The 25,896-nt window shown below is 56.7% G+C and overlaps 1 protein-coding gene across 1 annotated transcript in view; it reads left to right on the plus strand.

The window, feature by feature from the left end:
- The window catches only part of LOC139251221 (nucleolar and coiled-body phosphoprotein 1-like), a 38,772-nt gene extending 13,550 nt beyond the window's left edge, over positions 1-25,222 (plus strand). Inside the window, exons 2-5 of the mRNA XM_070873183.1 lie at positions 3,853-3,973; positions 4,841-5,015; positions 20,912-23,385; positions 25,005-25,222. Coding sequence (XP_070729284.1) covers positions 3,853-3,973; positions 4,841-5,015; positions 20,912-23,385; positions 25,005-25,205 — 2,971 coding nt within the window. The 3' untranslated portion in view covers positions 25,206-25,222. The remainder of the gene's footprint in view (positions 1-3,852; positions 3,974-4,840; positions 5,016-20,911; positions 23,386-25,004) is intronic.
- Positions 25,223-25,896: the final 674 nt, after the last annotated feature.

A 25,896-nucleotide genomic window follows, 5' to 3' on the forward strand; every position in this document is an offset into this window, starting at 1 on the left:
ATCTTGGCTGTAGACTGCTTTTTCTTTTAAAAATCTTGATGTAAACGAATTCCCCTGGCTCCAGGTTATGACACTTCCCTTCCGCTGGCTTGACTTGGGCTTCCTTTACCTGTGAATGAAAGCATTTCACATGAATGGGGTTCGCCGTCGTCTTCCGTGGGGAGTCGAGTGGCTGGATTTAAGGTAGTGCATCTTTTGATAAGGTTCGGATTTGATAACAGTTCGACTTCATATTTAGTGGTTCTTGCGGCGGTTAGGTGTTGGGTGGCACATTTAGTAAGTAAAATCTCGACAGAGTGTGGGATATACAAAATGGTTTGATGATTTAGAGTTATTGTCTGAGCCTGTTGCATAGCATAATAAGCTGCTGCCAATGAAGGAAGACATCCTGATAGTCCGCGTGCCACTGGGTCTAGTTGGGTACTGAAATACGCTACCGGTCGCTGCCTGTCCCCATGTAACTGAGTCAAAACAGATTGTGCAAAACCCGATTGTGATGCACAAATAAGTTGAATAGCTTAGTGTAATCTGGTAATCCCAAGGCTGGTGCTGAAGTGAGGGACTGCTTAAGACTCTGGAAAGCATTCCGGGATACTTCATTCCACATCCTTTAAGCATTGTGAGAATATAGTAGATTCATTCACAGCTCGTAGGTCATGGACAAACCTCCATTTGTCACTATTGGGCTTCTGAACCGGAAGAAAAGGTGTGTTACACGGACTTATCATTTATGCTTGTAGTGATTCCCAGATCACAGAATGTAAAGTACTTGTTTTCTAATTTTATTAAAAGGCTTCCAAACCCAAGATTTTTCCAATACACCTAAAATGTTGATCAAGGAGATCACCTGAAATATCTCAAAATCCCAATTCAACTATTGTACTGCCACTCTTTATCAAAAACAAATCCTCTTACTGAGCTAGAAGCTTTTGTACCAAGATTTTACACCAAGGACAATGAGAGTGTACTCCCCCAGCCTGCACCTCGAGAGACCCACAAAGGCTTTTTTTTTAAAAAAAAAGGCATTACAACTTTTAACCACCGGGACCATGTCTCAACAAACCTATCCTTTGTGCATTTCCTAGCTCCGTAACTTCTCATCCGAATAAATCCACACCTGCGCTTCTAACTTAAAATGTCTTAAACTTCCCACATGCGGGACAACACTATGAAGGGTTAAAAAACTTCACTTTGTTTGAAAAAGTGGGTGGAGCTAAAACAAACAGGCAGCTCCACAACCTTTCCAAACAGGTTTCCAGACACAAGGAAAAAACACAGAAGCACTCTCATTCAAAGACAAGACATTCACGCACTCTCATTCAAAGACAAGACATTCACAAAAGTCTCTCCATTCAATAAAGCTTTTTTTTTTGAATCCATAAGTCACTTTCAGGTTCTCTTTTTAAAAAAATTTTACATTTGATTTACTTCCTCTGTTAATTTTAATGGGCTTGAAGAATCGGAACCCAGGCCTTTTCTATTACTTTCCTTTTTTTTTCTCTTCTACCTGGATCTGTTTATAAGACACTCTTCTAGACATGTTGTTCTCTCTAAATTACATGAACCATCGGGTGGAAATGGCCTGTTTTCACCCTTAGTCCACTTTTACCGGTTTTTGTTTCTTTGGTCAATTGAAGACTGACCACAATTCTGGAGCATGACATAGGCTGGTGTGCCTTTTGTGGTGTTTTAACTTGCTCCGGCACCCATTCTGGATGATTAAGATTTTCCACAGTTTCTGATCTCACAATCCTTTCGGCCAACCGAGTTCTCTACGCCCACTTCTCCTGGCCGTTACGTGGCCTGAAAAGGCTCTTAATTCGGGCTCAGTCTGGGTGTGTGAGATATGTTGGCACGAACCAACCGTAGTTGATCAATCAGTTACTGTTTCTTTTCTTAATCAATCCTTGTGTTTTTTTTTCCCGAATCACAATTTTCCCGAGTGACTCTTCCCGTTTCTCTAATGGCAAACTCTCACAAAGGTATTGCACACAACAGTATAACAAGGACAACAAACAATATTCTCAGTCTGCGTTGCACGCCACTACAGACCGAGTCCTTAACTTATCCTAATAAAAAAACTGATAAAACTTATGGTTCCATACCCAAACTCTTTGATCGATTGCGCTTTCTTTTTTTTTCCTGTACTCTTATCACATAAGAACCCCTTCCGAATTAAAAACAATAAAAATCTTATCACATAAGAACCTGGAACCCTTTTCGATCGACTAGCGCTCCCTTATCTACTGAAACCTTCCCCGGGCTGTTTCGAGATTTTTCCAGAACCTGTTCTCTTCTGCAGGCGAGCTGAGAAAGAAATGGTTATAAAAAATACCTTTAGCTTTTAAATGTCGAGGCTTGTAGATGCAGTACCTCCCCTGTGGACAACAGATTACATATGCGATTCAACAGTGAAGAAACCTCTTCTGAGCAAAAGGCTCACCTTGTTTGGCCACTGAAGCCTTTCACTGGAGAAGCACTATGCCTGTATCCGTTTTACTCACAGGACAGAGAGTATGCATCTCGGTGGAACCTCCAAGAAGTAACTGTCGAAATCTCGACCTCCGAAAAGAATGACTCCGACACTTACAGCTCCGGCAGAAGTTTCTTTAGTGTACTTGCTAGCAAGGGGTAGGTTACACTCAGTCAAGGGCTAAGTGAACACCTCCGCAATGGTACAGCTTCACAAGATATTTATACAGTAAAACCCAAGTTCTGGCCTCTCCCTGTGTATTGCTCTGTCTCACAGTCAGTGAATACAGATAAAGAGTTAATTACTATATCCTGGTCCTGACATGGTTTACAGATATTTCCTTTTGTCAGGGTTATCAGTCGGCCATTACTCCATGAATCATATGTAATGGGCTATCACCTGTCTTGTATTGTGTCAGGATTGTTCCATTTCCTGGTCAGTTTATCGTTTACATCAAAAGGATGAGGTCTCTACAAGAGATAGTGGCTGGTGGAATGGAGTACATAGGAAAGGTGGGGTGACATGGAACTGGTGTGGTGTAGACAATAGGAGAGCACCATGGGGGGGTGGGTACTTGTCTCAGCATGACTTGTCTCCTAGCTGTCAGATGGCCATCAGCCATCTCAAACCAGGTTTAGCTGTTTATGCAAGCTGACTGCTAAACTGCAGAAAGTTCTGGAAGGGCCAGGACTCCATTTTGATATATATATATTGCAAAGGGCACACAAATACCGTATGGTATCAGCTTAGATAAAAATACGTTTCCACATGTCCTCGACCAGGCCCAACATCCCCAGCATCGAAGCACTGACCACACTCGACCAGCTCCGCTGGGCAGGGCCACATTGTCCGCATGTCCCCCCCCCTCCCCAGACACGAGACTCCCCAAAGCGAGCGCTCTAGTCGGAACTCCTTCACAGGCAAACGGGCCAAAGGTGGGGCAGAGGAAACGTTACAGGGGACCACCCTCAAAGCCCTCCCTGATATATAAAGTGCAACATCCCCACCGACACCTGGGAGTCCCTGGGCCCAAAGACCAGTCCGCCCCAAGTGGAGGGAGTGCATCCGGGAGGGGGCGCTGAGCACCTCGAGTCTCGTCGCCGAGAGCGTGCAGAAACCAAGCGCAGGCAGCGGAAGGAGCGTGCGGCAAACCAGTCCCACCCTCCCCTTCCCTCAACGTCTGTCTGTCCCACCTGTGACAGGGACTGTGGCTCTCGTATTGGACTGTTCAACCACTGAAGGACTCATGTTCAAAGTGGAAGCAAGTCTTCCTCGATTGCGAGGGACTGCCTCTGATGATGATGCTAAGAGGAGGGGGGAGGTGTTGTCCTGATGCTGATTAAACCTGTCTGCCTTTCTCTCTCGCACTATCCACGCAGTCACCTCACACACTCCATCGTGAAGGAGAAATATCAGCAGCATTTCAAGAAGGACACCCTCAGCAAGGAAGAGAAAAGGCAGCTGAAGAAAGTGGTGGAAAGAGTTCTTCTTGATCACGAGGTCAGTACGAAGGCGCCCAACGTCATTGAATCGTAGACGTTTACAGTACTGCCCCTCCGAGAGCGCAGTACGGCGCTTCCTCAGTTGGCGGGGCAGTACTGAGGGAGCGCCGCACTTTCGGAGGGGCAGTACTGAGGGAGTGTCGGAGGGGCAGTACTGAGGGAGTGTCGGAGGGGCAGTACTGAAGGAGTGCCGCACTGTCGGAGGGTCAGTACTGAGGGAGCCCCGCACTGTCGGAGGGGCAGTACTGAGGGAGTGCCGCACTGTCGGAGGGGCAGTACTGAGGGAGTGCCGCACTGTCGGAGGGGCAGTACTGAGGGAGTGTCGGAGGGGCGGTACTGAGGGAGTGTCGGAGGGGCGGTACTGAGGGAGCGCCGCACTGTCGGAGGGGCAGTACTGAGGGAGCCCCGCACTGTCGGAGGGGCAGTACTGAGGGAGTGTCGGAGGGGCAGTACTGAGGGAGCGCCGCACTGTCGGAGGGGCAGTACTGAGGGAGCCCCGCACTGTCGGAGGGGCAGTACTGAGGGAGTGTCGGAGGTGCCATCTTTCGGATGAGACATTAAACCGAGGCCCGTCTGTCCCCTCAGGTGGACGTAAAAGATCCCACGGCCAGTAGTTCGAAGAAGAGCGGGGGAGTTCTCCCCGGTGTCCTGGGGCCAATATTTATGCCTGATTCAACATTACAAAAACAGTTGATCCGAGTCATTATCACATTTGCTGTGTGTGGGAGCTTGCTGTGTGCAAATTGGTGTTTGCCACATTACCACAGTGACCACACTCCACAAAGTACTTCATTGGGTGTAAAGCGCGTTGGGGCATCCGGTGTCTGTGAAAGGCGCTATATAAAGGCACGTCTTTCTGTTCCAGGACAGTGACTCGAGTGATGACGAGCCTCTGAGCATCAAGGCGGAGGCGCTGAAGAAACAAAGGATTCAAGGGCTGCCCACGCGGAAACGCCAGCGATGTTCCAGCGACGGCAACAACAGCACATCGTCCAGCCGTGGCCTGCACCGGGACAAGAGAACACGGGATGGCTTGTCCGGTAAGTCTCCCGCTCCCTGGCCCCTCCCCGACGATCCCTGGCCCCTCCCGCTCCCTGGCCCCTCCCACTCACTGGCCCCGCCCCTCCCCGATGCTCCCTGGCACCTCCCTGGCCCCGCCCCTCCCCGACGCTCCCTGGCTCCTCCCCTCCCGCTCCATGGCCCCTCCCACTCACTGACCCCGCCCCTCCACGACGCTCCCTGGCTCCTCCCCTCCCGCTCCCTGGCCCCGCCCCTCCCCGATGCTCCCTGGCACCTCCCTGGCCCCGCCCCTCCCCGACGCTGCATGGCCCTGCCCTTCCCGCTCCATGGCCCCTCCCACTCACTGACCCCGCCCCTCCACGACGCTCCCTGGCTCCTCCCCTCCCGCTCCCTGGCCTCCCTGGCCCCGCCCCTCCCCGATGCTCCCTGGCCAGTCCCTCTCCCGCTCCTTGGCCCCTCCCATCCGGCTCCCCTCCCGCTCTCTGGCCCCTCCCCGACGTTCCCTCGCCCCTCCGCTCCCTGGTCCCTCCCCTCCCCGACACTCCCTGACCCCTCCGCTCCCTGGTCCCTCCCCTCCCCGACGATCCCTGGCCCCTCCCGCTCCCTGGCCCCTCCCCACCCCGACGATCCCTGGCCCCTCCCGCTCCCTGGCCCCTCCCCTCCCCGACGATCCCTGGCCCCTCCCGCTCCCTGGCCCCTCCCCTCCCCGACACTCCCTGACCCCTCCCGCTCCCTGGCCCCTCCCCTCCCCGACGATCCCTGACCCCTCCCGCTCCCTGGCCCCTCCCCTCCCCGACACTCCCTGACCCCTCCCGCTCCCTGGCCCCTCCCCTCCCCGACGATCCCTGGCCCCTCTCGCTCCCTGGCTCCTCCCCTCCCCGACACTCCCTGACCCCTCCCGCTCCCTGGCCCCTCCCCTCCCCGACGATCCCTGACCCCTCCCGCTCCCTGGCCCCTCCCCTCCCCGACACTCCCTGACCCCTCCCGCTCCCTGGCCCCTCCCCTCCCCGACGATCCCTGGCCCCTCCCGCTCCCTGGCCCCTCCCCTCCCCGACACTCCCTGACCCCTCCCGCTCCCTGGCCCCTCCCCACCCCGACGATCCCTGGCCCCTCCCGCTCCCTGGCCCCTCCCCTCCCCGACGATCCCTGGCCCCTCCCGCTCCCTGGCCCCTCCCCTCCCCGACGATCCCTGACCCCTCCCGCTCCCTGGCCCCTCCCCTCCCCGACACTCCCTGACCCCTCCCGCTCCCTGGCCCCTCCCCTCCCCGACGATCCCTGGCCCCTCTCGCTCCCTGGCTCCTCCCGCTCCCTAGCCCCTCCCCTCCCCGACGATCCCTGGCCCCTCCCGCTCCCTGGCCCCTCCCCTCCCCAATGCTCCCTGGCCTCTCCTGCTCCTTGGCCCCTCCCCTCCCGCACCCCAGCCCCTCCCCTCCCCTCCAACTCCGTGGCCCCTCCCACCTGTCCCCCTCACTGGCCCCTCCCCTCCCGCTCCCTGGCCCCTCCCACTCGCCCTCCCCGGCCCGGCCCCTCTCCCTTACTCCTCGCCACTCTCCAGCCCTCGCTCCCCTCCCTGCCACTGCGTCTCCCCGCACCCTCCCCCCCCCCCACCGCCCCCCCGTACCTCCCTGCCCTTCTCGCTCGCTCCTTGCCCATCTCTGCACAAGAGGTCAGAATTGGAGGAGCGCAGACACCGCAGAGGGATGCGGGGCCGGAGGAGGTTAGAGAGATAGGGAGAGGTGTAGGGGCTGGAGGGGGTTACAGAGATAGGGAGGGATGTAGGGGCTGGAGGTTACAGAGATAGGGAGAGGTTTAGGGGCTGGAGGTGGTTACAGAGATAGGGAGGGGTGTCGGGGCCGGAGGAGGTTACAGAGATAGGGAGGGGTGTAGGGGCTGGAGGAGGTTACAGAGATAGGGAGGGATGTAGGGGCTGGAGGTGGTTACAGAGATAGGGAGGGGTGGAGGGGGTTTCAGAGATAGGGAGGGGTTTAGGGGCTGGAGGAGGTTACAGAGATAGGGAGAGGTGTAGGCATTGGAGGTGGTTACAGAGATAGGGAGGGGTGTAGGGGCCGGAGGAGGTTACAGAGATAGGGAGGGCTGGAGGGGGTTACAGAGATAGGGAGAGGTGTAGGGCCGGAGGAGGTTACAGAGATAGGGAGGGGTGTAGGGGCTGGAGGAGGTTACAGAGATAGGGAGGGGTGTAGGGGCTGGAGGTGGTTACAGAGATAGGGAGGGGTGTAGGGGCTGGAGGTGGTTACAGAGATAGGGAGGGGTGTAGGGGCTGGAGGAGGTTACAGAGATAGGGAGGGGTGTAGGGGCTGGAGGAGGTTACAGAGATAGGGAGGGTGTAGCGCCTGGATGGGATTACAGAGATAGGGAGGGGTTTCGGGGCTGGAGGAGGTTACAGAGATAGGGAGGGGTGTAGGGGCTGGAGGAGGTTACAGAGATAGGGAGGGGTGTAGGGGCTGGAGGAGGTTACAGAGATAGGGAGGGTTGTGGGGCTGGAGGAGGTTACAGAGATAGGGAGGGATGCGGGTCTGGAGGAGGTTACAGAGATAGGGAGGGGTGCAGGGGCTGGAGGAGGTTACAGCGATAGGGAGGGGTGCAGGGGCTGGAGGAGGTTACAGCGATAGGGAGGGGTGCAGGGGCTGGAGGTTACAGAGATAGGGAGGGTGTAGGGGCCAGAGGAGGTTACAGAGATGGGGAGGGGTGTCGGGGCTGGAGGGGGTTACAGAGACAGGGAGGGGTTTAGGGGCTGGAGGAGGTTACAGAGATAGGGAGAGGTGTAGGGGCTGGAGGTGGTTACAGAGATAGGGAGGGGTGTAGGGGCCGGAGGAGGTTACAGAGATAGGGAAGGGTGTAGGGGCTGGAGGAGGTTACAGAGATAGGGAGGGGTGTAGGGGCTGGAGGAGATTACAGAGATAGGGAGGGGTGTAGGGGCTGGAGGGGGTTACAGAGACAGGGAGGAGTGTAGGGGCTGGAGGAGGTTACAGAGATAGGGAGGAGTGTAGGTGCTGGAGAATGTTACAGAGATAGGGAGGGGTGTAGGGGCTGGAGGAGGTTACAGAGATAGGGAGGGGTGTAGGGGCTGGAGGAGGTTACAGAGATAGGGAGGGGTGTAGGGGCTGGAGGAGATTACAGAGATAGGGAGGGGTGTAGGGGCTGGAGGAGGTTACAGAGATAGGGAGGGGTGTAGGGGCTGGAGGAGGTTACAGAGATAGGGAGGGGAGTAGGGGCTGGAGGGGGTTGCAGAGATAGGGAGGGTGTAGGGGCTGGAGGAGGTTACAGAGATAGGGAGGGGTGTAGGGGCTGGAGGGGGTTGCAGAGATAGGGAGGGTGTAGGGGCTGGAGGGGGTTACAGAGATAGGGAGGGTGTAGGGGTTGGAGCGGGTTACAGAGATAGGGAGGGGTGTAGGGGCTGGAGGGGGTTACAGAGATAGAGAGGGGTGTAGGGGCTGGAGGGGGTTGCAGAGATAGGGAGGGTGAAGGGGCTGGAAGTTGTTACAGAGATAGCTAGGGTGTAGGGGCTGGAGGAGGTTACAGAGATAGGGAGGGGTGTAGGGGCTGGAGGGGGTTACAGAGATAGGGAGGGGTGTAGGGGCTGGAGGAGGTTACGGAGATACGGAGGGGTGTAGGGGCTGCAGGAGGTTACAGAGATAGGGAGGGGTGTAGGGGCTGGAGAGGGTTACAGAGATAGGGAGGGGTGTAGGGCTGGAGGAGGTTACAGAGATAGGGAGGGGTTTCGGGGCTGGAGGAGGTTACAGAGATAGGGAGCGGTATAGGGGCTGGAGGGGGTTACAGAGATAGGGAGGGCTGTAGGGCTGGAGGAGGTTACAGAGATAGGGAGGGGTGTAGGGGCTGGAGGGGGTTACAGAGATAGGGAGGGGTATAGGGGCTGGAGGTGGTTACAGAGATCGGGAGGGGTGTAGGGGCTGGAGGGGGTTACAGAGATAGGGAGGGTGTAGGGGCTGGAGGAGGTTACAGAGATAGGGAGGGGTGTAGGGGCTGGAGGAGGTTATAGAGATAGGGAGGGGTGTAGGGGCTGGAGGAGGTTACAGAGATAGGGAGGGGTATAGGGGCTGGAGGTGGTTACAGAGATAGGGAGGGGTGAAGGGTCTGGAGGGGGTTACAGAGATAGGGAGGGTGTAGTGGCTGGAGGAGGTTAGAGATAGGGAGGGGTGTAGGGGCTGGAGGGGGTTACAGAGATAGGGAGGGGTGTAGGGGCCGGAGGAGGTTACAGAGATAGGGAGGGGTGTAGGGGCTGGAGGAGGTTACAGAGATACGGAGCGGTGTCGGGGCTGGAGGATGTTACAGAGATAGGGAGAGGTGTAGGGGCTGGAGGAGGTTACAGAGATAGGGAGTGGTGTAGGGCTGGAGGAGGTTACAGAGATAGGGAGGGGTGTAGGGGCTGGAGGAGGTTACAGAGATAGGGAGGGGTGTCGGGGCTGGAGGGGGTTACAGAGATTGGGAGGGGTGTAGGGGTTGGAGGAGGTTACAGAGATAGGGAGGGGTGTAGAGGCTGGAGGAGGTTACAGAGATAGGGAGGGGTGTAGGGGCCGGAGGAGGTTAGAGATGAGGAGGGGTTTAGGGGCTGGAGGAGGTTACAGAGATAGGGAGTGGTGTAGGGCTGAAGGTGGTTACAGAGATAGGGAGGGGTGTAGGGGCTGGAGGGGGTTACAGAGACAGGAAGGAGTGTAGGGGCTGGAGGAGGTTACAGAGCTAGGGAGGAGTGTAGGTGCTGGAGAATGTTGCAGAGATAGGGAGGGGTGTAGGGGCTGGAGGAGGTTACAGAGATAGGGAGGGGTGTAGGGGCTGGAGGAGGTTACAGAGATAGGGAGGTGTGTAGGGGCTGGAGGAGATTACAGAGATAGGGAGGGGTGTAGGGGCTGGAGGAGGTTACAGAGATAGGGAGGGGTGTAGGGGCTGGAGGAGGTTACAGAGATAGGGAGGGGAATAGGGGCTGGAGGGGGTTGCAGAGATAGGGAGGGTGTAGGGGCTGGAGGAGGTTACAGAGATAGGGAGGGGTGTAGGGGCTGGAGGGGGGTTACAGAGATAGGGAGGGTGTAGGGGCTGGAGCGGGTTACAGAGATAGGGAGGGGTGTAGGGGCTGGAGGGGGTTGCAGAGATAGGGAGGGTGAAGGGGCTGGAAGCTGTTACAGAGATAGCTAGGGTGTAGGGGCTGGAGGAGGTTACAGAGATACGGAGGGGTGTAGGGGCTGCAGGAGGTTACAGAGATAGGGAGGGGTGTAGGGGCTGGAGGGGGTTACAGAGATAGGGAGGGGTGTAGGGGCTGGAGGAGGTTACGGAGATACGGAGGGGTGTAGGGGCTGCAGGAGGTTACAGAGATAGGGAGCGGTATAGGTGCTGGAGGGGGTTACAGAGATAGGGAGGGCTGCAGGGCTGGAGGAGGTTACAGAGATAGGGAGGGGTGTAGGGGCTGGAGGTGATTACAGAGATAGGGAGGGGTGTAGGGGCTGGAGGGGGTTACAGAGATAGGGAGGGTGTAGGGGCTGGAGGAGGTTACAGAGATAGGGAGGGGTGTAGGGGCTGGAGGAGGTTATACAGATAGGGAGGGGTGTAGGGGCTGGAGGAGGTTACAGAGATAGGGAGGGGTATAGGGGCTGGAGGAGGTTACAGAGATAGGGAGGGGTATAGGGGCTGGAGGAGGTTACAGAGATAGGGAGGGGTATAGGGGCTGGAGGTGGTTACAGAGATAGGGAGGGGTGTAGGGGCTGGAGGGGGTTACAGAGATAGGGAGGGGTGTAGGGGCTGGAGGGGGTTACAGAGATGGGGAGGGGTGTAGGGGCTGGAGGGGGTTACAGAAATAGGGAGGGGTGTAGGGGCTGGAGGGGGTTACAGAGATAGGGAGGGGTGTAGTGGCTGGAGGAGGTTAGAGATAGGGAGGGGTGTAGGGGCTGGAGGGGGTTACAGAGATAGGGAGGGGTGTAGGGGCCGGAGGGGGTTGCAGAGATAGGGAGGGTTGTAGGGGCTGGAGGAGGTTACAGAGATCGGGATGGGTGTAGGGGCTGGAGGGGGTTACAGAGATAGGGAGGGGTGTAGGGGCTGGAGGGGGTTACAGAGATAGGGAGGGGTGTAGGGGCTGGAGGGGGTTACATAGATAGGGAGGGGTGTAGGGGCTGGAGGAGGTTACGGAGATAGGGAGCGGTATAGGGGCTGGAGGGGGTTACAGAGATAGGGAGGGCTGCAGGGCTGGAGGAGGTTACAGAGATAGGCAGGGGTGTAGGGGCTGGAGGTGGTTACAGAGATAGGGAGGGGTGTAGGGGCTGGAGGGGGTTACAGAGATAGGGAGGGGTGGAGGGGGTTTCAGAGATAGGGAGGGGTTTAGGGGCTGGAGGAGGTTACAGAGATAGGGAGAGGTGTAGGCATTGGAGGTGGTTACAGAGATAGGGAGGGGTGTAGGGGCCGGAGGAGGTTACAGAGATAGGGAGGGCTGGAGGGGGTTACAGAGATAGGGAGAGGTGTAGGGCCGGAGGAGGTTACAGAGATAGGGAGGGGTGTAGGGGCTGGAGGAGGTTACAGAGATAGGGAGGGGTGTAGGGGCTGGAGGTGGTTACAGAGATAGGGAGGGGTGTAGGGGCTGGAGGTGGTTACAGAGATAGGGAGGGGTGTAGGGGCTGGAGGAGGTTACAGAGATAGGGAGGGGTGTAGGGGCTGGAGGAGGTTACAGAGATAGGGAGGGTGTAGCGCCTGGATGGGATTACAGAGATAGGGAGGGGTTTCGGGGCTGGAGGAGGTTACAGAGATAGGGAGGGGTGTAGGGGCTGGAGGAGGTTACAGAGATAGGGAGGGGTGTAGGGGCTGGAGGAGGTTACAGAGATAGGGAGGGTTGTGGGGCTGGAGGAGGTTACAGAGATAGGGAGGGATGCGGGTCTGGAGGAGGTTACAGAGATAGGGAGGGGTGCAGGGGCTGGAGGAGGTTACAGCGATAGGGAGGGGTGCAGGGGCTGGAGGAGGTTACAGCGATAGGGAGGGGTGCAGGGGCTGGAGGTTACAGAGATAGGGAGGGTGTAGGGGCCAGAGGAGGTTACAGAGATGGGGAGGGGTGTCGGGGCTGGAGGGGGTTACAGAGACAGGGAGGGGTTTAGGGGCTGGAGGAGGTTACAGAGATAGGGAGAGGTGTAGGGGCTGGAGGTGGTTACAGAGATAGGGAGGGGTGTAGGGGCCGGAGGAGGTTACAGAGATAGGGAAGGGTGTAGGGGCTGGAGGAGGTTACAGAGATAGGGAGGGGTGTAGGGGCTGGAGGAGATTACAGAGATAGGGAGGGGTGTAGGGGCTGGAGGGGGTTACAGAGACAGGGAGGAGTGTAGGGGCTGGAGGAGGTTACAGAGATAGGGAGGAGTGTAGGTGCTGGAGAATGTTACAGAGATAGTGAGGGGTGTAGGGGCTGGAGGAGGTTACAGAGATAGGGAGGGGTGTAGGGGCTGGAGGAGGTTACAGAGATAGGGAGGGGTGTAGGGGCTGGAGGAGATTACAGAGATAGGGAGGGGTGTAGGGGCTGTAGGAGGTTACAGAGATAGGGAGGGGTGTAGGGGCTGGAGGAGGTTACAGAGATAGGGAGGGGAGTAGGGGCTGGAGGGGGTTGCAGAGATAGGGAGGGTGTAGGGGCTGGAGGAGGTTACAGAGATAGGGAGGGGTGTAGGGGCTGGAGGGGGTTGCAGAGATAGGGAGGGTGTAGGGGCTGGAGGGGGTTACAGAGATAGGGAGGGTGTAGGGGTTGGAGCGGGTTACAGAGATAGGGAGGGGTGTAGGGGCTGGAGGGGGTTACAGAGATAGAGAGGGGTGTAGGGGCTGGAGGGGGTTGCAGAGATAGGGAGGGTGAAGGGGCTGGAAGTTGTTACAGAGATAGCTAGGGTGTAGGGGCTGGAGGAGGTTACAGAGATAGGGAGGGGTGTAGGGGCTGGAGGGGGTTACAGAGATAGGGAGGGGTGTAGGGGCTGGAGGAGGTTACGGAGATACGGAGGGGTGTAGGGGCTGCAGGAGGTTACAGAGATAGGGAGGGGTGTAGGGGCTGGAGAGGGTTACAGAGATAGGGAGGGGTGTAGGGCTGGAGGAGGTTACAGAGATAGGGAGGGGTTTCGGGGCTGGAGGAGGTTACAGAGATAGGGAGCGGTATAGGGGCTGGAGGGGGTTACAGAGATAGGGAGGGCTGTAGGGCTGGAGGAGGTTACAGAGATAGGGAGGGGTGTAGGGGCTGGAGGGGGTTACAGAGATAGGGAGGGGTATAGGGGCTGGAGGTGGTTACAGAGATCGGGAGGGGTGTAGGGGCTGGAGGGGGTTACAGAGATAGGGAGGGTGTAGGGGCTGGAGGAGGTTACAGAGATAGGGAGGGGTGTAGGGGCTGGAGGAGGTTATAGAGATAGGGAGGGGTGTAGGGGCTGGAGGAGGTTACAGAGATAGGGAGGGGTATAGGGGCTGGAGGTGGTTACAGAGATAGGGAGGGGTGAAGGGTCTGGAGGGGGTTACAGAGATAGGGAGGGTGTAGTGGCTGGAGGAGGTTAGAGATAGGGAGGGGTGTAGGGGCTGGAGGGGGTTACAGAGATAGGGAGGGGTGTAGGGGCCGGAGGAGGTTACAGAGATAGGGAGGGGTGTAGGGGCTGGAGGAGGTTACAGAGATACGGAGCGGTGTCGGGGCTGGAGGATGTTACAGAGATAGGGAGAGGTGTAGGGGCTGGAGGAGGTTACAGAGATAGGGAGTGGTGTAGGGCTGGAGGAGGTTACAGAGATAGGGAGGGGTGTAGGGGCTGGAGGAGGTTACAGAGATAGGGAGGGGTGTCGGGGCTGGAGGGGGTTACAGAGATTGGGAGGGGTGTAGGGGTTGGAGGAGGTTACAGAGATAGGGAGGGGTGTAGAGGCTGGAGGAGGTTACAGAGATAGGGAGGGGTGTAGGGGCCGGAGGAGGTTAGAGATGAGGAGGGGTTTAGGGGCTGGAGGAGGTTACAGAGATAGGGAGTGGTGTAGGGCTGAAGGTGGTTACAGAGATAGGGAGGGGTGTAGGGGCTGGAGGGGGTTACAGAGACAGGAAGGAGTGTAGGGGCTGGAGGAGGTTACAGAGCTAGGGAGGAGTGTAGGTGCTGGAGAATGTTGCAGAGATAGGGAGGGGTGTAGGGGCTGGAGGAGGTTACAGAGATAGGGAGGGGTGTAGGGGCTGGAGGAGGTTACAGAGATAGGGAGGTGTGTAGGGGCTGGAGGAGATTACAGAGATAGGGAGGGGTGTAGGGGCTGGAGGAGGTTACAGAGATAGGGAGGGGTGTAGGGGCTGGAGGAGGTTACAGAGATAGGGAGGGGAATAGGGGCTGGAGGGGGTTGCAGAGATAGGGAGGGTGTAGGGGCTGGAGGAGGTTACAGAGATAGGGAGGGGTGTAGGGGCTGGAGGGGGGTTACAGAGATAGGGAGGGTGTAGGGGCTGGAGCGGGTTACAGAGATAGGGAGGGGTGTAGGGGCTGGAGGGGGTTGCAGAGATAGGGAGGGTGAAGGGGCTGGAAGCTGTTACAGAGATAGCTAGGGTGTAGGGGCTGGAGGAGGTTACAGAGATACGGAGGGGTGTAGGGGCTGCAGGAGGTTACAGAGATAGGGAGGGGTGTAGGGGCTGGAGGGGGTTACAGAGATAGGGAGGGGTGTAGGGGCTGGAGGAGGTTACGGAGATACGGAGGGGTGTAGGGGCTGCAGGAGGTTACAGAGATAGGGAGCGGTATAGGTGCTGGAGGGGGTTACAGAGATAGGGAGGGCTGCAGGGCTGGAGGAGGTTACAGAGATAGGGAGGGGTGTAGGGGCTGGAGGTGATTACAGAGATAGGGAGGGGTGTAGGGGCTGGAGGGGGTTACAGAGATAGGGAGGGTGTAGGGGCTGGAGGAGGTTACAGAGATAGGGAGGGGTGTAGGGGCTGGAGGAGGTTATACAGATAGGGAGGGGTGTAGGGGCTGGAGGAGGTTACAGAGATAGGGAGGGGTATAGGGGCTGGAGGAGGTTACAGAGATAGGGAGGGGTATAGGGGCTGGAGGAGGTTACAGAGATAGGGAGGGGTATAGGGGCTGGAGGTGGTTACAGAGATAGGGAGGGGTGTAGGGGCTGGAGGGGGTTACAGAGATAGGGAGGGGTGTAGGGGCTGGAGGGGGTTACAGAGATGGGGAGGGGTGTAGGGGCTGGAGGGGGTTACAGAAATAGGGAGGGGTGTAGGGGCTGGAGGGGGTTACAGAGATAGGGAGGGGTGTAGTGGCTGGAGGAGGTTAGAGATAGGGAGGGGTGTAGGGGCTGGAGGGGGTTACAGAGATAGGGAGGGGTGTAGGGGCCGGAGGGGGTTGCAGAGATAGGGAGGGTTGTAGGGGCTGGAGGAGGTTACAGAGATCGGGATGGGTGTAGGGGCTGGAGGGGGTTACAGAGATAGGGAGGGGTGTAGGGGCTGGAGGGGGTTACAGAGATAGTGAGGGTTGTAGGGGCTGGAGGAGGTTACAGAGATAGGGAGGGGTGTAGGGGCTGGAGGAGGTTACAGATAGTGAGGGTTGTAGGGGCTGGAGGAGGTTACAGAGATAGGGAGGGGTGTAGGGGCTGGAGGAGGTTACAGAGATAGGGAGGGGTGTAGGGGCTGGAGGAGGTTACAGAGATACGGAGGGGTGTCGGGGCTGGAGGAGGTTACAGAGATAGGGAGGGGTGTAGGGGCTGGAGGGGGTTACAGAGATAGGGAGGGGTGTAGGGGCTGGAGGGGGTTACAGAGATAGTGAGGGTTGTAGGGGCTGGAGGAGGTTACAGAGATCGGGATGGGTGTAGGGGCTGGAGGGGGTTACAGAGATAGGGAGGGGTGTAGGGGCTGGAGGGGGTTACAGAGATAGTGAGTGTTGTAGGGGCTGGAGGAGGTTACAGAGATAGGGAGGGGTGTAGGGGCTGGAGGAGGTTACAGATAGTGAGGGTTGTAGGGGCTGGAGGAGGTTACAGAGATAGGGAGGGTGTAGGGGCTGGAGCGAGTTACAGAGATAGGGAGGGGTGTAGGGGCTGGAGGGGGTTGCAGAGATAGGGAGGGTGAAGGGGCTGGAAGTTGTTACAGAGATAGCTAGGGTGTAGGGGCTGGAGGAGGTTACAGAGATAGGGAGGGGTGTAGGGGCTGGAGGGGGTTACATAGATAGGGAGGGGTGTAGGGGCTGGAGGAGGTTACGGAGATAGGGAGCGGTATAGGGGCTGGAGGGGGTTACAGAGATAGGGAGGGCTGCAGGGCTGGAGGAGGTTACAGAGATAGGCAGGGGTGTAGGGGCTGGAGGTGGTTACAGAGATAGGGAGGGGTGTAGGGGCTGGAGGGGGTTACAGAGATAGGGAGGGTGTAGGGGCTGGAGGAGGTTACAGAGATAGGGAGGGGTGTAGGGGCTGGAGGTGGTTACAGAGATAGGGAGGGGTGTAGGGGCTGGAGGTTACAGAGATCGGGAGGGGTGTAGGGGCTGGAGGAGGTTACAGAGATAGGGAGGGGTGTAGGGGCTGGAGGTGGTTACAGAGATAGGGAGGGGTGTAGGGGCTGGAGGGGGTTACAGAGATAGGGAGGGGTGTAGGGGCTGGAGGAGGTTACAGAGATAGGGAGGGGTATAGGGGCTGGAGGGGGTTACAGAGATAGGGAGGGGTGTAGGGGCTGGAGGGGGTTACAGAGATAGGGAGGGTGTAGGGGCTGGAGGGGGTTACAGAAATAGGGAGGGGTGTCGGGGCTGGAGGGGGTTACAGAGATGAGGAGGGGTTTTGGGACTGGAGCAGCACTTTGCAATCTTTCTCCATTTAAATAATAATTTTCTCTTTGATTTTTTCTGCCAAAGTGCATGACCTCACACTTTCCCACATTATACTCCATCTGTGAAATGTTCACCCACTCACTGAGCCTGTCTGTGTCCTTTTGCAGATTTTTTGTGTCCTCCTCACACATTGCTTTTCCTCCCATCTTTGTATCGTCAGCAAACTTGGCTACGTTACACTCAGTCCCTTCTTCCAAGTCATTAATAATACGGCTGATATTCGACCTCAACTCCACTTTCCCGCCCGATCACTCGATTTCCTCGAGAGTCGAAAAATCTATCGATCTCAGCCCTGAATATGCTCAACGACTCAGCCTCCATGGCCCTCTGGGGTAGAGAATTCCAAAGATTCACCATCCTCTGAGTGAAGAAATTCTTCCGAAAGAGCAAGTTATTATTTAAATGGAGAAAGATTGCAAAGTGCGGCAGTACAGCGGGACCTGGGGGTTACTTGTACATGAAACACAAAAGGTTAGTATGCAGGTACAGCAAGTGATCAGGAAGGGCCAATGGTATCTGGGCCTTTATTGCAAAGGGGGATGGAGTATACAAGCAGGGAAGTCTTGCTCCAGTTATACAGGGTATAGGTGAGGCCACACCTGGAGTACTGCGTGCAGTTTTGGTTTCCGTATTTACGAAAGGATATACTTGCTTTGGAGGCAGTTCAGAGAAGGTTCACTCGGTTGATTCCGGGGATGAGGGGGTTGACTTATGAGGAAAGGTTTAGGAGGTTGGGCCTCTGCTCGGTTCTGAATAGCTGACCTGTTATCCTGAGACTGTGACCCCTGGTTCTGGACTCCCCAGCCCGGGGAAACATCCTCCCTGCATCCATCCTGTCATTCCCCCTGAGAATCTCGTATGTTTCAATGAGTGGGGGTACAGGAGGATGGGGGGGGGTAAAGTGGGCGAGACATACGTGGAGGAGAGGGTGTATTGTGAGTGAGACAGAATAATACATCAGTCATTGAAGGTTGGCATGCAGGTACAGCAGGCGGTGAAGAAGGCAAATGGTATGTTGGCCTGCATAGCGAGAGGATTTGAGTATAAGAGCAGGGAGGTCTTGCTGCAACTGTACAGGGCCTTGGTGAGGCCTCACCTGGAATATTGTGTTCAGTTTTGGTCTCCTAGTCTGGAAGTTTTTGCTATTGAGGGAGTGCAGCTGATTCTCAGGATGGCAGGAGTGACATATGAAGAAAGACTGGATCGACTGGGCCTATATTCACTGGAATTTAGAAGAATGAGAGGGGATCTCATAGAAACATAAAAAATACTGACGGGACTGGACAGGTTAGATGCAGGAAGAATGTTCCCGATGTTGGGGAAGTCCAGAACCAGGGGACAAAGTCTGAGGATAAGGGATAAGCCATTTAGGACTGAGATGAGGAGAAACTTCTTCACTCAGAGAATTGTGAACCTGTGGAATTCTCTACCACAGAAAGTTGTTGAGGCCAGTTCGTTAGATATATTCAAGAGGGAGTTAGATGTGGTCCTTACGGCTAAAGGGATCAAGGGGTATGGAGAGAAAGCAGGAAAGGGGTACTGAGGGAATGATCAGCCATGATCATATTGAATGGTGGTGCAGGCTCGAAGGGCCGAATGGCCTACTCCTGCACCTATTTTCTATGTTTCTATCACCTCTCATTCTTCTAAACTGTAGGGAATATAGGTATAGTCTACTCAACCTCTCCTCATAGGACAATCCCCCCCATCTCAGGATTCAATTGCTTGCTGTTGGGAATGTAAGTTGTGAGCAAGATGCAAAGAGGGTTCAAGGAGATGTCCACAGGCTGAGTGAATGGGCAAGAACATGGCAAATGGAATATACTGTGGAGAAATGTGAAGTTATCTACTTTGGCAGGAACAATGGAAAAGCAGAGTACTGGATGCAGAGAGGATGTTCCCACTGATGGGGGAGACTAGAACTAGGGGGCATGGTCTTAGAATAAGGGGCCGCCCATTTAAAACTGAGATGAGGAGGAATTTCTTCTCTCAGAGGGTTGTAAATCTGTGGAATTCTCTGCCCCAGAGAGCTGTGGAGGCTGGGACATTGAATATATTTAAGGCGGAGATAGACAGATTTTTGAGCGATCAGGGAGTGAAGGGTTATGGGGAGCGGGCGGGGAAGTGGAGCTGGGTCCATGATCGGATCAGCCCATGGTGGTATTAAATGGCGGAGCGGGCTCGAGGGGCCGAATGGCCGACTCCTGCTCCTGTTTCTTCTAGTCTTAAACGGTGAGAGATTGGGAAATGTTGGCGTTCAGAGAAACCTGGGTGACCTTGTACACGAATCACTGAAGGTTAACATGCAGGTACCACAAGCAATTAAGAAAGCAAATGGTACGTTGGCCTTTATTGCAAGAGGATTTCAGTACAAGAGTAAAGATGTCTTACTGCAATTATATAGGGCCCTGGTGAGACCACACCTGGAGTACTGTGTACAATTCTGGTCTCCTTACCTAAGGAAGGATATACTTGTCACAGAGGGAGTGCAACGAAGGTTCACCAGACTGATTCCTGGGATGGGGGGATTGTCCTAAGAGGAGAGGTTGAGCAGACGATATTCTCCACAATTTAGAAGAATGAGAGGTGATCTCATTGAAACATACAACATTCTTACAGGGCTCGACAGGGTAGATACAGGGAGGGTGTTTCCCCCCCCGGGGCTGGGGAGTCTAGAACCAGGGCTCACACAGTCTCAGGATAAGGGCTCGGCCATTTAGGGCTGAGCTGAGGAGAAGCTTCTTCACTCAGAGGCTGGTGAATCTTTGGAATTCTCTGCCCCAGAGGGCTGTGGAGGCTCAGTTGTTGAGTATCATCATCATAGGCAGTCCCTCGGAATCGAGGAAGACTTGCCTCCACTCTTAAAATGAATTCTCCGGTGGCTGAACAGTCCAATACGAGAGCCACAGTCCCTGTCACAGGTGGGACAGATAGTGGTTGAGGGAAGGGGAGGGTGGGACTGGTTTGCCGCACGCTCCTTCCGCTGCCTGCGCTTGGTTTCCGCACGCTCTCGGCGACGAGACTCGAGGTGCTCAGCGCCCTCCTGGATGCACTTCCTCCACTTGGGGCGGACTGGTCTTTGGGCCCAGGGACTCCCAGGTGTCGGTGGGGGATGTTGCAATTTATATCAGGGAGGGCTTTGAGGGTGGTCCCTTGTAACGTTTCCTCTGCCCACCTTTGGCCCGTTTGCCCGTGAAGGAGTTCCGAGTAGAGCGCTTGCTTTGGGGAGTCTCATGTCTGGGGGACATGCGGACAATGTGGCCCTGCCCAGCGGAGCTGGTCGAGTGTGGTCAGTGCTTCGATGCTGGGGATGTTGGGCCTGGTCGAGGACGCTAACGTTGGTGCGTCTGTCCTCCCGGGGGATTTGCAGGATCTTGCGGAGACAGCGTTGGTTGAGTATATTCAAGGCTGAGGTCGATTGATTTTTGGATATTAAGGGACATGGAGTTGAGGTCGAAGATCAGCCGTGATTTTGGTGCAGTTTTACTCTCTGTATTTACGAAAGGATATACTTGCTTTGGAGGCAGTTCAGAGAAGGTTCACTCGGTTGATTCCGGGGATGAGGGGGTTGACTTATGAGGAATGGTTGAGGAGGTTGGGCCTCTACTCATTGGAGTTCAGAAGAATGAGAGGTGATCTTATGGAAACGTATCAGATTATGAGGGGGCTCGACAAGGTGGATGCAGAGAGGATGTTCCCACTGATGGGGGAGACTAGAACTAGGGGGCATGGTCTTAGAATAAGGGGCCGCCCATTTAAAACTGAGATGAGGAGGAATTCCTTCTCTCAGAGGGTTGTAAATCTGTGGAATTCTCTGCCCCAGAGAGCTGTGGAGGCCGGGACATTGAATATATTTAAGGTGGAGATAGACAGATTTTTGAGCGATAAGGGAGTGAAGGGTTATGGGGAGCGGGCGGGGAAGTGGAGCTGGGTCCATGATCGGATCAGCCCATGGTGGTATTAAATGGCGGAGCAGGGCTCGAGGGGCCGAATGGCCGACTCCTCCTGGTCCTTATGTACCTGCATGTTAACGTTCTGTGATCTGGGTACAAGGACACCCAGGTTCCCCCCCCAAATCTGCAACCAAACTCAATTATTTTCTTTTCTTTTCTGTGTTTTTTTTTTTCCGATTTTGAAAGATGTCGATGACGGATCAAGTTCGTCGGTCGGGACCCAGAACTGGGCCGGGGGGCGGAGCGAGAAGGCCCCGCGGGACTCTCCCTCCAAGGAGCCAGGGCCCGAAGGGGCAGCCCTGCCCGGGAGAGGGAAAGAACCGGGTCGAGCCAGCCCAGGTGGCGGGGGCAAGGCCGGGGCCAAGCAACAGGAGGGAGGGAACGACGGAGGCGGGAAGGGACTCTCGGGGGCAACGGACGGAGCGGGAGGCACCGACCCCGAATCGAAGGGCGGCGAGGCGCGGGGCGGGGAACCAAAGGCCCGAGCCCGTCCGAGCGCAGAGGACGAGAGAGGGAAGAGGAGGAAAGGAGGGGCGGAACCCCGGCCGAGAAAGAGCGGGGCGGGAAATCCGAGCGAGGCAGGCGGCCGACAGAAGGCGATCGACTCGGGGGAGGAGAGCGAGGATCAGGAGAGCGAGAGTGAGGAAGAAGAGAGGGAGCCGGAGAAGGGGAGGAGCAACACGCGAGCCCATGCGGGACGGCGGGCGTGCGTTCAAAGGAGCTCGAGAAAGCCGGCCGCCCGACCCAAGGGCACGGCGTCAGAAGACAGCGATGAAGCGCCCGATGAAACTGGATCGAGCGAGAGTGAGGAGGAATATGGAGGTTCGAGGAGGCGGAGGGCCAACGCCAGTGCGGCAGTGCAGAAGAGCGTTCCAGCAAGTCAACGGACCAGCGCCAAACCGCCGAATAAGGCGTCTGACGAGGGTAGCGCCGCGAGTGAGGAGGTGGGAGCGAGTGAGAGTGAGGAGGAGAGAGGGGCGAAGAAGGGGAGGGCCAATGCTCGGGCGAATGTGAAACAGAAGAGTGCTCAAGGAAGCCAAACGAAGATGGCCGCCAAACCGAAGGGCAAGTCATCTGAAGAGGAGAGCTCCCAGAGTGAGGAGGAGGGAACGAGGGAGAGTGAGGAGGAGAGAGGGGCGAAGGATGGGAGGGCCAATGCTCGGGCGAATGTGAAACAGAAGAGTGCTCAAGGAAGCCAAACGAAGATGGCCGCCAAACCGAAGGGCAAGTCATCTGAAGAGGAGAGCTCCCAGAGTGAGGAGGAGGGAACGAGTGAGAGTGAGGAGAGAGGGGCGAAGGATGGGAGGGCCAATGCTCGGGCGAATGTGAAAATGAAGAGTGCTCAAGGAAGCCAAAGGAAGACCAGAGCCAAACCCAAAGGCAAGGCGTCTGATGAGCAGAGCTCCCAGAGTGAGGAGGAGGGAACGAGTGAGAGTGAGGAAGAGAGAGGGGCAAAGAAAGGGAGGACCAATGCTCGGGCGAATGTGAAGCAGAAGAGTGTTCAAGGAAGCCAAACGAAGATGACCGCTAAACCCAAAGACAAGGCTTCTGATGAGGAGAGCTCCCAGAGTGAGAAGGAGGGAACGAGTGAGAGTGAGGAAGAGAGAGGGGTGAAGAAAGGGAGGACCAATGCTCGGGCGAATGTGAAACAGAAGAGTGTGCAAGGAAGCCAAACGAAGATGGCCGCCAAACCGAAGAATAAGGCGTCTGAAGAGGAGAGCTCCCAGAGTGAAGAGAAGGGACCGAGTGAGGAGAGAGGGGCGAAGAAGGGGAGGGCCAATGCTCGGGCGAATGCGAAACAGAAGAGTGCTCAAGGAAGCCGAACGAAGATGGCCGCCAAACCCAAAGGCAAGGCGTCTGATGAGCAGAGCTCCCAGAGTGAGGAGGAGGGAACGAGTGAGAGTGAGGAGGAGAGAGGGGCAAAGAATGGGAGGGCCAATGCTCGGGCGAATGTGAAACAGAAGAGTGCTCAAGGAAGTCAAAGGACGACCGGCACCAAACCGAAGGGCAAGACGTCTGAAGAGGAGAGCTCCCAGAGTGAGGAGGAGGGAACGAGTGAGAGTGAGGAAGAGAGAGGGGCGAAGAAGGGGAGGGCCAACGCTCGAGCGAATGCGAAACAGAAGAGTGCTCAAGGAAGCCGAACGAGGATGGCCGCCAAACCCAAGGGCAAGGCGTCGGACGGGGAGAGCTCTGGCAGTGAGGAGCAGCGAGGAGCGAAGACGACTGCTGGAGCGAAAGCCAGGAGCCAACACAGCAAGGCGGCGGAGGGGGAGAGGAGAGCTGGAAACAAGCCGAAGACCAGAGCCCCCGCGAGACCGGAGACCGAGAGCGAGGGCGAGAGTGCGGGCTCGAGCGAGGGCCAGGGGGGAGGGAGTCGCGGACACAAGGCGGCCCAGCCCGCCGCTCACGGGGAGGAGACGGAGCGCTCTTCGAGCGAAGAGGGAGCAGCAAAGTCCAGCTCCCAGAGCAGAAAGACGGGCAAGGCTGGAGCCGGGAAGAAGGGAGGCAGCTCGGGAGACCAGGGCTCGTCCAGCGGGAACTCCGGCCCGAGCGGAGACGAGGAGGACGAGGAGAAGGGGCGGCGAAGGAAGGATTCCTGCGGGTCGGAGGGCGAGGGTGAAAACGTATCTCCCAGAAGTCACCACAAGAAACGATCCAAGGTGAGATCCGTCGCTGGTTATCCGTTCCCACTCCAGGGTGGTCCCACTCCCAGGGCAGGTACAGGACGGGGTTAGATACAGAGTAAAGCTCCCTCTACACTGTCCTATCAAACACTCCCAGGGCAGGTACAGGGGGTTAGATACAGAGTAAAGCTCCCTCTACACTGTCCTATCAAACACTCCCAGGGCAGGTACAGGGGGTTAGATACAGAGTAAAGCTCCCTCTACACTGTCCCATCAAACACTCCCAGGGCAGGTACAGGGGGTTAGATACAGAGTAAAGCTCCCTCTACACTGTCCCATCAAACACTCCCAGGGCAGGTACAGGGGGTTAGATACAGAGTAAAGCTCCCTCTACACTGTCCCATCAAACACTCCCAGGGCAGGTACAGCATGGGGTTAGATACAGAGTAAAGCTCCCTCTACACTGTCCTATCAAACACTCCCAGGGCAGGTACAGGGGGTTAGATACAGAGTAAAGCTCCCTCTACACTGTCCTATCAAACACTCCCAGGGCAGGTACAGGGGGTTAGATACAGAGTAAAGCTCCCTCTACACTGTCCCATCAAACACTCCCAGGGCAGGTACAGGGGGTTAGATACAGAGTAAAGCTCCCTCTACACTGTCCCATCAAACACTCCCAGGGCAGGTACAGGGGGTTAGATACAGAGTAAAGCTCCCTCTACACTGTCCCATCAAACACTCCCAGGGCAGGTACAGCACGGGGTTAGATACAGAGTAAAGCTCCATCTACACTGTCCCATCAAACACTCCCAGGGCAGGTACAGGGGGTTAGATACAGAGTAAAGCTCCCTCTACACTGTCCCATCAAACACTCCCAGGGCAGGTACAGGGGGTTAGATACAGAGTAAAGCTCCCTCTACACTGTCCCATCAAACACTCCCAGGGCAGGTACAGGGGATTAGATACAGAATAAAGCTCCCTCTACACTGTCCCATCAAACACTCCCAGGGCAGGTACAGGAGGTTAGATACAGAGTAAAGCTCCCTCTACACTGTCCCATCAAACACTCCCAGGGCAGGTACAGGGGGTTAGATACAGAGTAAAGCTCCCTCTACACTGTCCCAACAAACACTCCCAGGGCAGGTACAGGGGGTTAGATACAGAGTAAAGCTCCCTCTACACTGTCCCATCAAACACTCCCAGGGCAGGTACAGCACGGGGTTAGATACAGAGTAAAGCTCCCTCTACACTGTCCCATCAAACACTCCCAGGGCAGGTACAGGGGGTTAGATACAGAGTAAAGCTCCCTCTACACTGTCCCATCAAACACTCCCAGGGCAGGTACAGGAGGTTAGATACAGAGTAAAGCTCCCTCTACACTGTCCCATCAAACACTCCCAGGGCAGGTACAGGGGGTTAGATACAGAGTAAAGCTCCCTCTACATTGTCCCATCAAACACTCCCAGGGCAGGTACAGGGGGTTAGATACAGAGTAAAGCTCCCTCTACACTGTCCCATCAAACACTCCCAGGGCAGGTACAGCACGGGGTTAGATACAGAGTAAAGCTCCCTCTACACTGTCCCATCAAACACTCCCAGGGCAGGTACAGCACGGGTTTCCTCCCTAACCTCACCTCTGGACAATTGTTTTGCAGAAGAAGTCTTCGAATGAGAGAGATGCAGGTAAAGAGGAGCACCCGTCAATTAAACGTCTGAAGCGTCACATCATCACTTGTGGGGTCCGTCGTAACTATAAGAAGCTTTTCGAGAACTGCAGCAGCAACAAGGCCAAGATCAGGGTCCTGCGACGAGAACTGGAGGACCTGGGTGTTAAAGGTAAGCGCGAACATACTTAAACTGCCTGTTGGGGGGGGAGTCCTGTATCCCGGGGAGAGTCGGTGCCCCGTGGGGGAGACCCGTACCCCGGGGAGAGTCAGTGCCCCATGGGGAGGAGACCCGTACCCTGGGGAGAGTCAGTGCCCCATGGGGAGGAGACCCGTACCCTGGGGAGAGTCGGTGCCCCGTGGGGGGAGACCCGTACCCTGGGGAGAGTCGGTGCCCCGTGGGGGAGACCCGTACCCTGGGGAGAGTCGGTGCCCCGTGGGGGGAGACCCGTACCCCGGGGAGAGTCGGTGCCCCGTGGGGGAGACCCGTACCCCGGGGAGAGTCGGTGCCCCGTGGGGGGAGACCCGTACCCTGAGGAGAGTCGGTGCCCCGTGGGGAGAGGGGACCCGTATCCCGGGGAGAGTCGGCGTCCCGTGGGGGAGACCCGTACCCTGGGGAGAGTCGGTGCCCCGTGGGGGAGACCCGTACCCCGGGGAGAGTCGGTGCCCCGTGGGGACAGGGGACCCGTACCCCGGGAAGAGTCGGTGCCCCGTGGGGAGAGGGGACCCGTATCCCGGGGAGAGTCGGCGTCCCGTGGGGGACACCCGTACCCTGGGGAGAGTCGGTGCCCCGTGGGGGAGACCCGTACCCCGGGGAGAGTCGGTGCCCCGTGGGAGAGACCGGTGTCCCGTGGGGGGGAGACCCGTACCCCGGGGAGAGTCG

Source organism: Pristiophorus japonicus, unplaced genomic scaffold, assembly GCF_044704955.1.
Source record: "Pristiophorus japonicus isolate sPriJap1 unplaced genomic scaffold, sPriJap1.hap1 HAP1_SCAFFOLD_424, whole genome shotgun sequence".
In the NCBI taxonomy this organism is placed as follows: Eukaryota; Metazoa; Chordata; class Chondrichthyes; family Pristiophoridae; genus Pristiophorus; species Pristiophorus japonicus.